The 18,567-nt window shown below is 35.7% G+C and overlaps 1 protein-coding gene across 2 annotated transcripts in view; it reads left to right on the plus strand.

Moving 5' to 3' along the window:
• Positions 1-18,567, plus strand: part of FAM135A (family with sequence similarity 135 member A) — an 89,875-nt gene that overhangs the window by 62,156 nt on the left and 9,152 nt on the right. The window contains exons 7-14 of one of the 2 annotated variants that reach the window (XM_023513149.1): positions 5,410-5,483; positions 7,422-7,576; positions 7,797-8,645; positions 9,324-10,149; positions 11,607-11,767; positions 15,399-15,490; positions 16,347-16,444; positions 18,095-18,246. In XM_023513149.1, the coding sequence (XP_023368917.1) occupies positions 5,410-5,483; positions 7,422-7,576; positions 7,797-8,645; positions 9,324-10,149; positions 11,607-11,767; positions 15,399-15,490; positions 16,347-16,444; positions 18,095-18,246 (2,407 nt within the window). Of the gene's footprint in view, positions 1-5,409; positions 5,484-7,421; positions 7,577-7,796; positions 10,150-11,606; positions 11,768-15,398; positions 15,491-16,346; positions 16,445-18,094; positions 18,247-18,567 lie in introns of both variants that reach the window. The other variant, XM_023513150.1, reaches the window with a different exon arrangement.

The raw sequence follows: 18,567 nt of genomic DNA on the forward strand, positions 1-18,567 counted from the left end.
AATGAATGTATTAATGAATGGACATAGTTCCATCTGCTGGGGAAAGGTGAATGAACGTACTAATGAATGACATAGTTCTGTCTGCTGGGGGAAGGTGAATGAATGTATTAATGAATGTCACAGAATTGAGGCCTAGGAAACTTACATGAAATTGACCTAGGGATAGGAAATGGGGGTTCCATTTTTAGTCATACATGTAAAGGGAAGGAGACACCAAGGTGCCAGTATCTCCCCAGCAGTTGTCTGGTCCTTTTAGCTACTGGAGCCTCCGGTGGGGGAGGGAGGCTCCCCCTCCCTTGCCTATGCTCCAGTGCACTGGTTCTGCTGCCAGCTGCCACCGTACCAACACCGCCACGGTGGAGGCGGTGGGTCCTCCAGCCCCACTGGGCTGAGCTGGCTGGGGCACCACCTGTCCTGTATCAATTGTTTAAAAGTACTTGCTTGGCCTTCAGTTTCCAATCCAACATATGAAAGTCTTAGAAGTCAACACACTCCCATCCTAACAAGAAAAAAGATGAACAAACTGAATAGCCACAATTCTTCTTAGCTGTATCAGAAAATTAAAGTTACAGGCAAACAGCTGTCCTCCTAATTGGAGAATCAGCTAAGCAACTACAGAAAATTCCATTTTAATGGAGCAAACACTAATGAACAAAAACCACCTCTAGAGCCACTGTCGGGGCAGGAAAACTTAACTGATGAATTTCTGGATGCACAGTGTGGATAAACAAGTCAAAAACTCAAGAAGTAGAACAGTCCCCACACTTTCATGACTTTTACCTTCACAACTGTACTGGGTTCTCATAGTGAAGACTGGAGAAAATCTCTTCCTTCTGGGTGGGGGAAAGGGAATATAGCCATTTTGAAATACGTTCCAGAGCATTCTGTCCTTAACAGCAATTAGCCTAATGGAAATGGAAATTAGCCTCGCTGACCTGAGGGAACTCCAGCCCTCTCTAGCCTTCCATATGGGGAAAAGAAAATACCCAGTTTATCATACATTATTAAGAAAGTACAAATTAAAACATTGAGATCACCACTGTACTCCTGTAACAGTAGCGAAAGTCCAAAACACTGACAACACCAGATGTTTGCAAGATGTGGAGCAATAGGAGCTCTCATTCACTGCTGGTGGAAGTGCAGAATGGATGGCCCCTTTGGAAGGCAGTTACTCTTTAATCTGTCACACTCCTCACACAAAAACCTGCACATCAATGTTGATAGCAGTTTTATTTATTATTGCCAAACCTGGGAAGCAAACAAGATATCCATCAGTAGATGACAGTATTAAAAAAAAAAAAAAAACTTTTATATTAATACAATAGAATGTTACTTAGCAATAAAAAGAGATGATCAATTAAGCCATGAAAATACATGAAGGAAACTTGAAAGTGTATTACAGACTTTAAGAAGCTGACCTGAAAAGGCTACATAAGCTATCTGATTTCAACTGTATGGCATGATGAAAAAGGAAAAACCATGGAGGTAGTGAAAACATTAGTGATTACTCGGTGCTCAGGGGTTGGGGGGAGGGTAGAAGGAGGGACAGATATGTGGAACACAGGTTTTTAGGGCAGTAAAACTGTTCTCTATGAATTGTAATGATGGATACATGTCATTACACAGTTTTCAAAGCCCACAGAATGGACAACACCAAGAGTGAACCTTAAAGTAAAGTGCGGGTTTAGTTAATAGTAATATATCACTATTGGCTCATTGTAACAAATTTACCACATTAACACAAGATGTAAACAGTAGAGAAACCTGGAGGGGGTGGGGTGGGTGGGGAGGAGAGTCTATGTGGTAACTCTGTGTTGTTTATGATTGATCTTTCTATAAACCTAAAACTACTTTAAAAAAATAATGTTCATTACCTTAAAAGGTCGGATGGAGGGAGGGTTGTTGTTGGGATCACACCTATGGTATATTTTGCAAGGGTACATGTCAAATCTATTAAGTGTAAATACCTTAACAATCATTAAGAAGTGAGGTGAAGGCTATGTTAAGTAGTTTGATGTAAGCCTTCCGAATTATATATAAAATCAGCACATTGTACCCCATAAATGAGTTAATGTATACAGCTATGATTTAATTAAAAAAAACCTGAGTTCTCTGCTAATTCTAACATCTGCTTTCTCTTGGAGTCTATTTCTGCTGACTGCTTACATCTCTTGATTGCAAGTTACGTTTCCTGCTTTACTGCATGTCTAGTGCATGTTCTTCAGTGCTTTAAACAGTTGCTAAATGTGTTTTGTTCAGTGTTAATGGTTGTTTTTAGAAGGTGGGCATGTCTCATGTCAGTTTCTCTGTCATACTTTAAGTAGAGGTTAAAATTCTCCAAGTGATTAACAGGGGTAGGCTGTGCTCTGAGTAAGAGCTTTCCTCCCGCAACAGTAGGAAGGGAAATTTGGACTACCTGCCTTGGAGTTCGTTGCATTTGCCTGGAGAAAGTGCTGAAATTTTCATGTCAAAGCTGCCATGAAAATTAGCAGATCCCGGGGTTCTAATGTGTAGTTACTGTCTTCTGGGAAGGAAACCAGTGAGTCAGGGCCAGGAAGGCCACATGTCTCCTTAGGGTTGCAGGTTCCACCCCCAAATGAGTATTTGATCATCCATTAAAAGGTCCAAGGTTATATTAATTTTAAATTTCTTTTGTGTGCTTTTTCATAGGGATGGTTTTGGGGGTTTGGGGTGCGGGAGAGGGGGACTTTTTCAGCATCAGGTTCTCATCATTTCTTACGACTGCCTATGTACACTTACCTCTATAGTGCTTCATTTTCCTTTGCTTAATTTTTCTTTTAATGTGCTGTGGACCGGGAAACCAAGTACTTAAAATTTGTAGAATCATATCAAATAGTAAATATAAATCAGCTTTATGTAGTAACAGTTCTTCATGGTATTCTGCTGTGAGTATAATGCAAGTACTTCACATTTGTTCAGTAACATTCGTGAGACACCTTTGTAGATTATTATAATCTCTCAGATACAGACCCTGCATTCAAAATTAACATCTATGTTCGGTTGCAGTGACTCAGGCCTATAGTAATCCCAGCATTCTGGGAGGCTTGAGGCAGATAGGTTGCCTGAGCTCAGGAGTTCTAGACAAGCCTGAGCAAGAGTGAGACCCCCATCTTTAAAAATAGCCAGGCATTGTGGCTGGTGCCCATAGTACCAGCTACTTGGTAGGCTGAGGCAAGAGAATCGCTTGAGCCCAAGAGTTTGAGGTTGCTGTGAGCTGTGACACCATGGCATTCTACCCCAGGGAGACTGAGTGAGAGTCTGTTTCAAAAAAAAAATAAAATCTATATCTATCTTTCTCTATATTATAGATATAGATATATAAGCATCTAATCTGGATGCACACTGTAAAATTAGAATAAATAACTATGTTAGCAATTACATAACATATTAGGTTATGCACAGATAAAGGAGCATTTAACTATAAAGCATCAATAAATACCTATTTTACAGAGGTTGTCTTTCCTTTTAGCTTTTTGCTTAATTTTGAACATTTGCAATTAAAAAATAAGTAAATTTAAAAGGATAAAGTACACACATAACTCATTTTTTATACCAAAGCAATAATATGTATTTCTCATATTCACAGTTTAAATTTGTAAATTTAGCATTTTTTCTGTATATGTCTTTTGCCTGAAATTAGCTGTATTTCCATCAGGTGGCAGTCACACCTCAGTTACAGCCATACACTACAGTTACTAGGTTTATTCATGACACATTGCTGCAGTCAGATATCATGGTGAAAGACAATTAGAAAGAGAAGTTCACATGAGGGCACAGAAAAATGAAAGGATCATCTGGTAGCAGAGATTCTTAATGCAAAAAGGAAATGATAAGCAGTTTGGAGCGCAAGATTTTAGAGTTTCTCAAATTTTTATTCGAATCCCAGGTTTATCACTTCCTAGCTATCTTATGCTTGCCAAGTAATTAACCTCTTTGTGCCTCATTTTCCTCACTCAGTAAATGAATATATCTACTCTGTAGAGTTATTATACAGTTTAAAATATGAAAATTAAACTTTTAGTATAGACCTTAGTAGAATGCTGTCGAGAGACGATAGTTATTGTAGGCCTTCGGGAAGGTAGAGAGGAATAAGAAACCAGCCAGTTTTATACTCCCAGCTGCAGCTGCAAGAATTCAGATAACTTAAATATGCAATTTTCCCTACACTTTATAGCCTCCAGGAAAAACATCTCTAATAGATAGATAGGCAGATAGGCCAGTATTTTCTCTCACCTTTCCATTAGTGTTAGAGAGAAAGAAGAGGCAATTGGACAGCACTGGAAAGTAAAGACACAGACTGCATCCTTCTCATTGGTGAATCATACTTCCTTTCCCAGTCTCCCTTGTTGACTTGTTCCTCCGAAGACCCAGGCTCATCAGCTTAGACAAAGACGTTTGGTACACATAAGTCAGAAATTCATCGGGCCAGTAGATGATAAGTAAAATACATACCTAATTCATTGTATATTTAAAAGCAAAGAACCCTAGATCATATTTTTCTTTAGGAAAGAGTCCTAGATATAATTTTCAGATGTGAGGTAATTTCTCTCCCTGCTCTGTAACTGTCCACACAAGACATCTTTTTCATCTTTGTTGCTTAACATTGTCCCAGAGGCTGAGAGCGCCTTTCCTTTCATAATTAAAAATGAAAATATTAAAATATAAATATAACAGAAATACGCAGCTAGATTCAATAAGTATTTACTAAATACCTCTGTAACATGCCAAGATACATGTTTTGGGGGATACAAAGGTCATTAAAATAGTTCCTACTCTAAAAAAATAGGAGGAGTGTTTCATGTATACAACTGTTTTAAGGCAAAATGTGGTGAATTCCGTAAAGGCAATTATAATAGTTTATATACTGTATACTTCCAGATTACAAGATGCTATCACATTTTATACTGTTCTTCACAATAACCTTATGTATAGGATAAGTGTTAAGTTTAATTTAAAAATGAGTCATCTGAAGCTCAGAGGTTAAATACCTGAAGTCACAATGCTGGTAAGTCATTCAGTTCAGCTGGCCGATGCTTGGATGGCAGGCGCATAGTCCAGGGGAGGTGCGGAGTGTGTTGTCTTACCCATGTGTTGAGTGGGCCCCATCTGGAGGATGCAATGGCAAATAAGACAGTCTTTGCGTAAGGAAGATAAACAAGATACAGAGTGCAAACCTAAATTTCTCACTCTAGATTCTGTTGTTTATTCTATTTCATGCAGTACAAAAATAAATGCTTTGGCAACGCTGAAGTGGAAGAAAGGGAGTTTAATCCTCATAGGGGTGGTTTTAGAAGGTGTAATGAAGGTGGTTTCTTTTCCTACCATCCTGTGCCAGATTGAGTTTTTAAATGTGCTGTGTTACTGATACTCTCTCTTGGAATTTTCTAGGTACGCAGATTTTCTGAGGCATTCTTTTGTTTTGAACACCCAAGAGAAGCTGCTGTTGCATATCAGGAACTGCAGTGAGTAGTATAAACTCAAAATGATTTTACATCCTTTTACTTAAGATCTCTATCTCAGAATTTATTAGTGACACAACATATAATATTAACAAGAAAATGAATTAGAGGAATTTAAAGTTCAGAAATCTCCTTTCTAATCAAATAGAGTTTAATCTTAAGAATTACTTCATGGAACTCGATACTTTGCATGTAAAGAAGCATAACACAGAGTACACTCCGCTCCCTTTTATCAGAGCCACCAAAGCCTGGGAGTCTTGTAGTCTCCGGCTTCAGCCTTCCATTTGGCTGTCTTGCTCTGTCTTTATTTTCACAGGTCAGCGTCTCTTACCTTTGTCTTTTTTCCATCATATTACGGATTTTCACAGGTACTGCCTTCTGCAGTGTAAATGATTTATTGTTAAAATACTCCCAATAAATGCCTTCCATCTTTCCTACTAAGCATATTTAGATATGGTATTCTTTGGCTTTAAAAAATATTGAGGACATTATGAGGACAAATATGAGAACATTATGCTGAGCAAAAGTAGCTAGACATGAAAGTAAATACTGTATAATTCTAGAACAGGCAAAACTAAGGGGAAAAAGGACAATAGTTGTCTTAACATTGATTTGGGCTGGAAGATTGGAAAGATGTGGGGGGGATTCTCTGAGTAGAGGAAATATTCTATATTATGTATCCACTTGACAGAATTATAGAGCTAAGGCTTTCATATTTTAATGCATTTAAATTATACATCCAAAAAACCTTTAAATGATGGTAGAGGTTGGGATATGTAGTGAGTCTAAAGGTACAGATAAATAAGAAGGGCAAATGTTGGCCGGGCACGGTGGCTCATGCCTCTAGCACTCTGGGAGGCTGAGGCAGGTGGATTGCTTGAGCTCAGGAGTTTGAGGCCAGCCTAAGCAAGAGCGAGACCCTGTCCCTAAAAATAGTCGGGCATTGTGGCAGGTGCCTGGAGTCCGAGCTACTTGAGAGGCTGAGCAAAAGGATCACTTGAGTCCAAAAGTTTGACATTGCTGTTGGCTAGGTTGCCTCAGCACTCTACCAAGGGCAACAAAGTGAGATTCTGTCGCAAAAAAAAAAGAAAGAAAAAGAAAAAGGGGGACAAATGTTAATTTTTGAAGATAGATGATTGGTACCTGGGATGTTTTCATACTGTTCTCTTTAATTTATTTGAAATTTTTCATAAGAAAAGGGTTTTTTTAACTGTTTTAAATAGCTATTAATTTTATTTTTCAGTATATCTCAAGTAAAGCAGTAACAGTGAGACACATTTTTTCCCAGCACTCTTACCAAATAATCAGGCATTTGAACTTTGTCTTTTTTTTTTTTTCTTTGAGACAGAGTCTAACTTTATCATTCTTGGTAGAGTGTTGTGGTGTCACAGCTCACAGCAACCTCAAACTCTTGGGCTCAAGTGATCCCTAGTAGCTGGGACTACAGTCACCCTCCGCACACCCAGCTATTTTTAGAGATGGGGTCTCTCTCTTGCTCAGGCTGGTCGGGAATTCCTCAGCTCAGGCAACCCACCCACCTCAGCCTCCCAAGTGCTGGGATTACAAGCATGAGCCACTGCGCCTGCCTTGCATTGAGCTTTTGGTATTTCTCCTATAAGCTATTTGCAGCAGATTAGGAAGTTCAGACATTAAGCATAGAGGCTCACTTGAAATAACATAAAGTACAGAAGAATATTATAGAAGAATTTAATGAATAATTTATTAACAAACTATAATTTTAGTTCAATAATTTATTGCCAAAAAACACTAGTTTTCATTTTACCAGTTTTATCTCTGCCCAAGCATCTTTTTTCATAAGAAGACTGTGTCTTAAGGAAGGAAGACAGGAACGATAGGGGGAAGGGGACAGAGTGGAATCTGTAAAGTAGTGTTGGGTGTAATTTTTTTTAATTATAATCTGACTTAAGAAATATTTTTCAGTGCTCAGAGTCATCTACAGATGTGCACCGCTATCAAAAATACTTCCTTCTGCAGTTCTCTTCCACCCCTACCTATTGAATGTAGTGAATTAGATGGAGATCTCAATTCATTACCTATAATCTTTGAAGATAGGTATTTAGATTCAGTTATTGATGGTAAGTATGATCTAACTAAAATATACAAGCTATGTGTATAGTTTTCAGTGTATTCTTACTGATATACATAAAGCCATCCCCTAATGTGGAACAGTTTTTCTCCCCTGTAGTTTTATTTATTTTTGAGAACATTAGAAAGTAATAGTTAGAAAAAGTAGTCTTAATCATATGAGTTCTCACACTGTGTTTAAACATGAATCTTTTTTTCTTTGAATAAAAGACTTAGATGCACCCTGGATGGGAATTCAGAATCTTCCAAGATCAGAGTCCAGTAAAATGGATAAATATGAGACTGAAGAAAGCTCTGTAGCAGCAGTTTCTAGCCCAGAGTTGAAAGTCATACCTGCTGGTGCCTCCAATATTTGGTATACAGAAGGTGAAAAGCAGCTAACAAAATCTCTAAAAGGAAAGAATGAAGAAACAAATAAATCCAAGGTTAAGGTTACTAAGCTTATGAAAACAATGAAATCTGAAAACACAAAAAAATTAATAAAACAGAACTCTAAGGATTCTGTGGTTTTGGTAGGCTACAGATGTTTGAAAAATACAGCATCAAATGATCTCACTAAATGCTTTGAAGGCAATCCTTCACATAGTCAGAAGGAAGGTCTCGATCCCACAATATGTGGATATAATTTTGACCCAAAGACCTACATCAGACAGACAAGTCCAAAGGAAGCTAGCTATTTGCCATCTAATACAGAGAGAACTGAACTAAAGTCTTCAGATATTGAAAATATGCAACCAGACCAGTTTGATCCTTTGAACTCTGGCAACCTAAATCTTTATGCAAATTTGTCCATTTCAGGTAAACTTGATATCTCCCAGGATGATAGTGAAATTGCACAAATGGAACATAATCTGGCATCCAGAAGTTCATCAGACGAGTGCCATGATCATCAGACATCCCCAGCTTTGGGAGTTAGAACAATTGAAGTAAAGCCCAATAATAAAGATCCTTTCAGTGGAGAGAAAATAACTGTTAAAATAGGACCTTGGACAGAGCTTCAACAAGATGAAATATTTGTGGATAATTTACTACCCAACTTTGAGTCCTTAGAATCTAATGGTAAATCTAAATCTAAATCTATAGAAATTACACTTGAAAAGGAAGCTTTGCAAGAAGCAAAGTGTCTTTCTATTGGCGAATCATTAGCTAAATTACGAAGTAATCTACCTGCTCCTTCTGCAAAAGAATATCATGTTGTAGTAAGTGGAGATGCAATTAAGTTACCAGATATTAATGCCACATATGCCTCATCTAGATTTTCAGACTCAGGTGTTGAAAGCGAACCAAGTTCTTTTGCAACGCATCCAAACCCTGACATAGTCTTTGAAACTGTGCAAGGGCAAGGGCCTTACAGTAATGAAAGATTATTTCCTCAGCTCTTGGTGAAATCTGATTATAATGTAAAATTTTCATTAGGGAGCCATTGCACTGAGAGTACAAGTGCTTTAAGTGAAATACAGTCATCTTTGACATCCATAAACTCTCTGCCTTCTGATGACGAACTGTCACCTGATGAAAATTCTAAGAAATGTGTTGTATCCGAATGCCATCTAAATGATAGCAAAACTGTATTAAATCTGGGAACAATTCATTTGCCAAAATGTGACGATACTAAAAAGTCAAGTATTATTTTGCAACAGCAGAGTGTTGTGTTTTCAGGGCATTTGGACAGTGAAACTTTAGCAATACATTCCTTAAATTCAGGCACTAAAGACTCTTTGCAATTTGTTTTTTCAGATGAAGACACTTCCAGGGATGTGAAAAGTAGTTGCAACTCCAAACCTAGCTTGGACACTATGTGTATCCAGGGTCCTGATAAATCTGATAACTCTGCAGGGACAGCAGTTGCATTAGATTCAAACCTGATTTGTTTAGGCACTCCTTGTGTCGTTTCAGGTTCTATTTCTACTAATACAGAAATTAGTGAAGATAGAACTGTGAAAAGAAAAGATAGTGATGCATTAAATCTCCAACAGATATATTCAGAAGTCCCTGCAGTTGAAAGCGAAACTCTTCTGGGCACAAGTGACCCCTTTTCAGCCAGTACTGATATAGTAAAGCAAGGGCTTGTGGAAAATTACTTTGGTTCTCAAAGCAGTACAGATATTTCTGACACGTGTGCTGTTAGCTACAGCAATTCAGTTAGCCCTCAGAAGGAAACTGCTGAAAAAGAAAATCTTCAGCAGGAACAGAGTAAAGAGGATGAGGAGGAAGAGCAGGATCAAAAAATGGTTCAAAATGGGTATTATGAAGAAACAGATTATCCGGCTTTGGATGGAACGATAGAAGCTTACTATACAAGCAGAGGTACACTAGCTGAAGAAAGACTTATAAAATCGGAAAAAGTAAACAGTGAATATCTGAGGGATGGTATAAATATGCCTACTGTCTGTACTTCTGGTTGTTTATCTTTTCCCTCTGCACCACGAGAGTCTCCTTGTAGTGTTAAATATTCTTCTAAAAGTAAATTGGATGCCATTACAAAACAGCCAAGCAGTACTTCTGACAACGTCATTTCTTCAATTTCCTGGTATGAAAATTCACCAAAACCTCAGATACAAGCGTAAGTAACGGAGCACAACAGTATGTGCTACTAAATATACATACAGTATATAGAACATCATAAATAATGTTTATTTTGTTTTCCAGTTTCTGTAATACAAAAGATGCTGCTTTGATTAGCTATCTAAAATGGAGAAATGAATGCAGTATACCCTTGGACAGACAGACCTGTAGTTCCCAAATAATTGTCCTGTTCTAAACGCTACACATTCTTGATAAAAATTTTCTGTTAGTAGTTTTGTGTTAGAAATATGGAATAATTGAGGTTAAACCCTTTTTTCATCGATATCTCATTTCTCTCCCATTAATTCCCAGATAAAAGCTAAATTTTACGGGTACATCTAGGAAATAAAGACAATATTAGATAAATGAATAAAGTATTGATGGAAACTTCCTACTAGTTCCTGATTGCCTTGGCTAAATCAGTGGTTTCCAGAACTGAGGTTTCATGGACCAGTAAAATGTAGAGATTATATATGTTTACGAGTATATACTGGTTTTTAAAATATTCTACTGTCCCAGTGCAGACTGAAGCATAATCTCTGGAGCGAGAGATCCAGATGTGTACAGTAGATTTTTTCAATTCTCAGGTTATTTGATAAATACATAAAAATTAAGATCATTAAAGCCTAAAGCTAATGAAACCAGTAAAGTGACAATAGGTGATTAAAAAATTGTAATATGCTAGAAGCTGAAGGTTGATAGCAGGTTCTGGGTACCTCTGAGTATCTCTGAGTCATCAGAAAGCAGATGTGTATCCTACACAGTTTGTGTGCATCAGCTTTTTTCAGTTTCACTTTTATCAATCCAAATAACATAACCTTAAATGGCTCATAAATTTGTATGTTACAAGTCCCCAGATTGTTTGGATTTGTCGGTTATTCCACCAGTGTGTGCCACTCATTTTATTCAGTCACATCCTCCTTTTTGTTCCGCTCCTTCTTATGATGTTTTTAGAAAGAAGACAAAGTAACTAAATCTTCTTTAATAGGTACTATACCTACTATTTTTATTGTTACATTTTGTAGAATATCTTCTTCCCTCCATTTATGTAAAATAAAAAGAAGCAAAGAGGATAAGATTTGATGACAGAACAAACGTCAAGTTGTCATCTTCCAGTGCTTCTCCTAGCTCTTCTATGCATGCAATATTAAATATATACAGAAAGGATAACTTCACTCCTAGTATTTTCTTAGTTGGTTTTAAGTTCAAAAGAATATTTTTAAGTGATTTCAAGTTTAAAATATCCATTGTATTTGACCAGAAGATGTACTAGAAATAGTAAAGAAAATTACCTTCTGATTTGTGAATTATTTGATGCCACATATTTTCGTGATTTTATAATCAAATGTTAAGTATCTTCATTTGCAATTCTCTAAATTGAGAAGATTATCTTTTTGGTTCTAAAAGCTGAATAAGATACTGGTAAAGGCTATCTTTCATAATATTTTACTTCAGCTTCCTTCAGGCAAAAGAAGAACTGAAGCAACTTAAACTCCCTGGGTTCATGTACAGTGATGTTCCTCTGCTGGCATCCTCAGCACCTTATTTTAGCATGGAAGAAGAGGATGGTTCTGAGGATGGAGTGCATCTCATTGTCTGTGTGCATGGTTTAGATGGTATGTGGCATCTAAATAAGGGTTAATGATGTAACCCTTAGCAACTCAATATGTTTTCTTGTCCTGGTGGATCTCATGTAGTTTTATTTAATCTTTCTACTAAAAAAGACTTTAACATTGCTGAAATTAATCAAACTCAAATACATTCTAACACTATGCTTAATTTTGCTTTTGTGAAGTGTAATATTAGCTTTCTTTTTAAGTAAATTTTCTATGGAACTGACACTCACGTACAAACATTTTTACTTTAATTTTAGATTTTATTGTCTTCTCTCTTATCAATGGTTTTGTCAGCCTTCACCTCATGGCAATCATTTTGTTGCCTTTTAATAGTCTTGCTAGTTCCTTTTTTAATTTGCTTTAAGCCTTATAGACTATGAAAATTAATATTCATAAGAATTAAAGTTTCATTAATTCATTAAGATATAAATTAAATTCTAAATACCTGGCTTTAGTGCTGTGGTTTTATGGTGGCTATTTTGGTTACTCCACAGTTTTTTTCTAGATGTAGAAACATTTGGAAGATGTTAAATATCTCTAGACTAATGTGGTATTACTGTATTACAATGAAATTCTATAACAAACTAGAGTTTATGGATCGTAAAAATATCAAAGTTCTGTACTACCACATTGTCATGAAATTGGAGATTTTCTTTACAAAGAAAAACCAACCAGCCAGACACTAAAGAAATAAACGTCTTTCTTCCTCTTAACTAAATAATAGAATTTGCAAAGAATTAGTCCCCCAAGAAAGACTTCTTGACCCAGGGCAATTGCTGATACATTTTTCCTTTCAAATTTTTAGCAAATAGATTATCTCTATGTTACATAAATTGTTCAAGATCAATAGAAAAAAAAGACAAAATGTAGCCCATTTTACTCCTTAAAGGTAACCTAACTTTGTTACTAAATCTGATATATGTGTCATATCAATGCCCCAGATAAGCAGTAGACAATCAGATATACTGAGTAAACTCATAATTGTACTTAATAAAGCCATACCACATGGAATACACAACACAAAGATAAGTAAATATAAAGAAATGTATTAATAATATATGCTACATAAGCAAATCAAGTAAGGAACCATTGTTAAATTTAATATTCATCTTTAATCCTGACAACTAAGCGTAAAACTTTGATCTTAAATAGAACTAGTAGTTTGCTAATGTGACTAAGCATATATAGTTCTAGTACATTTTATAACAGCCTGTAATGGAACTGGAGTCCTTTCTTCTAAGTGAGGTTTTGCAAGAATGGAAAATCATAACCACATGTACTCACTATTAAATTGAAACCACTCACCACCCATGTACACATTTGGTAGTAAAACTCAGTGGAAAGCAAGCAGGTGGGAGGGAACCAGAGGGGAGGGGTAGGTGAATCTCATACCTGACTAGTACAGTGCACGCTGTCCGGGGGAGGGGCACATTTAGAACTTGGCTCAAACTGTACAAAAGCAATTTATATGACCAAAGCATTTGTACCCCCTGTAATATTCTGAAGTAATTTTTTAATGTTAAAATAAGTCAGGAATAAAACCTTTATCAATGCAAAATCATAAAATATCTAAAGGATAAATTTTGGTAAAATAAAATAAAAATTCAACAACTGATAATGGCATATTGATATTGCCAGTAAACCAAAGCAATTAGCTAAAAATCCACTAATTTTTTAAAGGTAATTAGTTTTATATTCACATGTGAGGAGACTTCAGAAAGTTCATAGAAGAAAATGGATTTAGGAAACAAAAATTTTATTTCTCAACGTCCTCTTTATCTAGTTCATGATACCTTTTGTAGGTGATGGTACTGGCCATTTAGTTCCTCTCTTAAGAACTGAGGGTTCTGGAATTTAACCAGAGGAATCAGGTACAATATGGTGGTGTGTTCAGTGGAAACAAACATTTGTACCAGTTTCTGCCTACATGTTTGCTTACTACAAAATCCCTGTGCTAGTATAAATATTTTTTCTGATTTCTATGAAAGTAAACATAAGTTCATCTCCAAAGGAAACATACATGTTGTACGGTTTTACTTGCAAGCTGTTGTCTTCACATGTCAGTGCAGTCTCTCTTACCCTGAAGAAAATTGAAAGCCTTTTATACATTGTTGAAGATCATGAAACAAAAAGAAGTCAAAAGGAGACAAGTCAGGACTCTCTGGTTGATGCCAAGTGATTTCCCACTGAAACTCTCACAAAATTGCCCTTGTTTCATGAGAGGAGCGAGCCAGGGGCCTTGTGGTGGATGAAGAGAACTCTAGTGGAGCTTTCCTGGATGTTTTCCTGCTAACGTTTTGGTTGACTTTCTCATTCTTTGGCCCTCCAGAAAGTCAACAGCAAGATGGCTTTAGCATCCTCCAAAAAACTGCTGTGACCTTTGCACTTTGCCTTTCACTGAGCCACACCCACCTCTTGATAGCCAATTGTTTTGATTAGGTGTTGTACTGGTCTTCAGGGTTGTACCACTAAAGCCACTTTCATCTCCTGTTGCAGTTCTTGAAAGAAATGCTTCAGGATCTTGATCCCACTTGTTTAAAATTTCCACCGAGAGCTCTATTCTTGTCTTCAGCTGAGCCAGGTGCAATAGTCTGGGCACCTATTGAGTGGAAAGTTTGCTCAACTTTAATTTTCAGTCAGGGTGACAGTAAACTAAACCAATTAAGATGTCCGAGGTGTTGGGTATTGTTTATGCTGTTAATAGTTGGTCCTCTTTAATTAGGGCACAAACAAAATAAAATTTTCCCTCGCAAATTGATATGGATAATCTGCCACTGTGAGCTCTATTTACAGATCATCTCATCACTTCTTAAAATGAGTTACCCATTTGTAAACTACTGATTTTGGGGGGGGGGGTGTTACTGCCATGAAATTTTTATACAGCATCAGTGGTTCCACCATTCTGTCCATGCTTCACCACAAATTTGATGCTTGTTCTTGTAGCAGACTCCATGTTGCTGAGAGGTGTTCTTTTCAAACCAGTGTCTCATCCTGCTTGGTGCTTCAAAACACATCCTGCTCACACACATTACAACAAATGAGCGTGAGTTTATTTGGGTGCAAAATATTTTGAAGTCCATGCGTAGTTTTTTCATAATGCACATTTCCCATGAACTTTTTGAAAACCCCTTGTATTTTATATCTATAGCATAAATTCATATATCTTTTGAGTTATTAATTACATGTGTTAACAGAACTATCTTGGATATTTAAATAGATTTTTGCTTTTCTATACCAGTACCACCAAAGGGAAGTCAGGAGACTAAATACATATCTGAAATGCGTTCAGCCACCTAAAATGGTGATGGTAAGTCATTTATAAATAGTGTAGCCAGCAGTCACCAAAGTGATGTAGTAACACTTTGGTAAACAAATACATTGTTAGATAGAAGAGTGAAGCATCAGTGTGACCAAAATTTCCTAAGAAACAAACTGTTGAATGAGATTGGCTAATAGAAATCAACTTTTGCGTGAAAATTAAGACCTCTTTACTTCACAGCATATTGTCTGAAATATTTTTATAAATGTCATAGTGCATAAACTTTTTTTCCAAAAACTGTAGAAGTGTATGATAGTACATTTAGTACCTTTACTTTATTTCATCCTTTAAAAATGATTTTTCATTTTCTAGGTAATAGTGCAGATCTCCGATTAGTAAAAACTTATATTGAACTTGGACTGCCTGGGGGAAGAATTGATTTTCTTATGTCTGAGAGAAATCAGGTACAATATGCACTGTTTTCAGTGGAAACAAACATTTTGTACCAGTTTCTACCTAAATGTTTGCTTACTTCAAAATGCCTGTGCTAGTAGAAATAATTTTTCTGATTTCTATGAAAGTAAACACAAGTTCATCTCCAAAGGAAGTATGTATGTTGTACATTTTTACTTCTAAGCTGCTGTCTTCACATGTGTTGTATTTCTAGAATTTCACATTTCTACACCAGTATTTATTTGATGGAATCTTTATAAACGTCCTTATGTTTTATACTGGTAGTGGACCAAACAATATATAACTAAAAGCAAGTGTTATTAAGAACTCTGAGCCTTTTCTTTCTAGAAATTCACTACTTTTCCTTTTGTGTGTATGTTTTTTTAAATTTCTATTTTTGGTTTTGTTTTTTTGAAACAGGGTCTTGCTCCCATCACCTTGTCTTAAAAAAGGGTGAGCACAGGTCGGAGTGCTGTGCCATGATCACAGCTCCCTGCACTTCAAACTCCTGGGCACAAGCAATCCTCCTGCCTCAGCCTCCAGAGTAGCTGGGACTACAGGAGCCCACCACCGTGCCTGGCTAATTTTTCTGTTTTTATAGAGATAGGGGTCTCACTTGTTGCTTAGATGGGTCTCAAACTCCTAAACTAAACCTATTCCCCTTCTAAAATGCAGGGATAAACCATCACACTTTGCCTTTGTGCTTATTTTAATATAAGGAATAGTACTTTTACTGACTTCTCGGAAAAACACGGGTGATAACTGTACTGTATTTTCAATACCTTAATCAAAAATGTTTATATTCAGTTTTTCATGTCATTATACATTATTTCAGAATATCATATGTCTGTTTTGGTTTTATTTTAGAATGATACTTTTGCTGATTTTGATAGCATGACTGATCGTCTTTTGGATGAAATAATACAATATATCCAAATATATAGTCTAACAGTTTCAAAAATAAGGTAACTTCTACAAAATTACACAATTTATTTTTAAATGTCTATGAATTATAGAAAAACTAAACAATCTGTGGTACTGTTATCCTATTATGAAACATAGACTACAACTTAATTTAAAATTTTAAAGATTTTAGGGAAAGACAGTATTATGTGATTACTATTATATGAAATGTTCAGAGATATTGTAGAGATAGAAAGATTAGTGATTTCTTAGGGCTGGAGAAGATAAGGGATTAGAGGTGATAACTAAAGGGCATAAGATATCTTTTTGAAGTAGAAAAAAATATTCTGTAATTTATTATAATGATGGTTACAACTCTGAATGTATTAAGAGACACTGAATTGTATACATTAAGTGGGTGAATTACTTACTATGTGAATTATATATTCGTATGTAAAACAAAACATACTTTCACAGTTTCATGACTGCTGTACGTTATGTAAGTCAGTTCTCCATAAGCAGGAGCTGGTGATGATATCAGCATCTCTCATTATTTACTTAGATATTGTGAACAGAAATGGAGAGAGAAAGTGTTAGTTTCTGCTAGTCCAGTAGGAATAAAAGGCAAAACTAATCTTGCCACTTCAGAAAGGGTAGAATTAAGCTGATTACATTCATATCCCAATTACAGGAAGAAGCCGGCCCTGCATACCATAAGCTTTTGTACAGTTTGTTTCCAGTTTGAAGTATAGGCACTAAAAAGACATATAAGCAATTTTTACTTTAAATCACTTTTTAAAAATAGAATTCTGTTAAAATATGTGAAGAAATGCAGGTATGTTGGAAGGAGGAAAGTTGTTTTAATTCTTTTCATTTATGGATTTTAAAATACTTTTTTGATTACCAGATTTCCTATGGTCATCTTGTATTCTCTTTATTCATTTGTTATTTTATAATGAGAAAATAACATATTCAGTTTTTTCATTCATCCACAAAATTATTCCCTATTTTAGATTACCAGTTACAATCTACTATTTTCAAAAAGGGCGATGTGGTTGATTGTAGACTGTTAGCTACTGCGTGGTACTGTAGCCCTGTACTCCCACCCTACTGCTTTAGGAACTGCAGTTTGGTAGGGAAGTTTGTCTTGAGCACCTCACCAGATTCATCTGTAAACTAGTGTTTAGATGGCTTTCAGGCTGTCTTCTTTCACTGTAAATTGTCCCCAAGCATTCTCATACTATCTATTAAAAAATAATGGTAAGTAAGAATACTCTTTGATTTAAACTATTACATAATAAAAATGAAGTGCTCCCTAAATATTCGTTAATTTTTTTGTATGGTCTTAGATTTATTATAGGAAAATACACATATTTTTTACTTGTGCCTTATAAATACTGTTAGTTCAATAGTAGGCCCAACTTTGAAGTACAAACCAGAGTATAAGAGAAACAGACATATAATTTCTCTTAAGTTGCTCTTTCTAAGAATAATTTTATTATATTTTTTGAAGTCATGCCTTAACAGGTAATAATTATAACATTCTCACATTTTTTCCTTTATATATCATTTCAAAATATGAAAGTGTAATTTTAAAGGATGTTAGAAATTTTCAAATTCTTAGTATTTCATATCCGTGTATAGTGTATCAACTTTGTTTTTGCTTTTAAAAGTAATGCTGCAGAAGAAATAACTATTTTTTTCTCTTAAAGCTTTATTGGACATTCATTGGGCAATTTAATAATTCGTTCAGTGCTTACAAGGCCAAGGTTTAAATATTACCTCGACAAACTTCATACCTTTCTGTCTCTTTCCGGACCTCACCTTGGTACACTCTACAATAGCAGTGCTCTTGTTAATACAGGTAAAAAGTTTTATTGTTCCATATAAGAAATATGACATTGGGAGAAGATTCAAATATGTGTTTAGTATTTTCTCATGTTTATTTTAGAGCCAAGTTGTCACATACTTGAAATTTTATGAAGCAAAAGATGTAGCTAATTTTCCATTTTCTTATGTATGAAATAAATTGATAAAAGTCACTTCAAGAAATGATTATTGTCATATTGAGATGGTATTTGTCAGGTCACAAGAGCATTTTTTCCTTTTGTTCATTAAACTCTATTTTTAGTGACATTTATCAGGTAAATGAGCTATTTTGCCATTTCATTAGCTGAACTGATAA

Source organism: Otolemur garnettii, unplaced genomic scaffold (assembly GCF_000181295.1).
Source record: "Otolemur garnettii isolate 467f Iridium unplaced genomic scaffold, OtoGar3 scaffold00035, whole genome shotgun sequence".
Classification (NCBI taxonomy): Eukaryota; Metazoa; Chordata; class Mammalia; order Primates; family Galagidae; genus Otolemur; species Otolemur garnettii.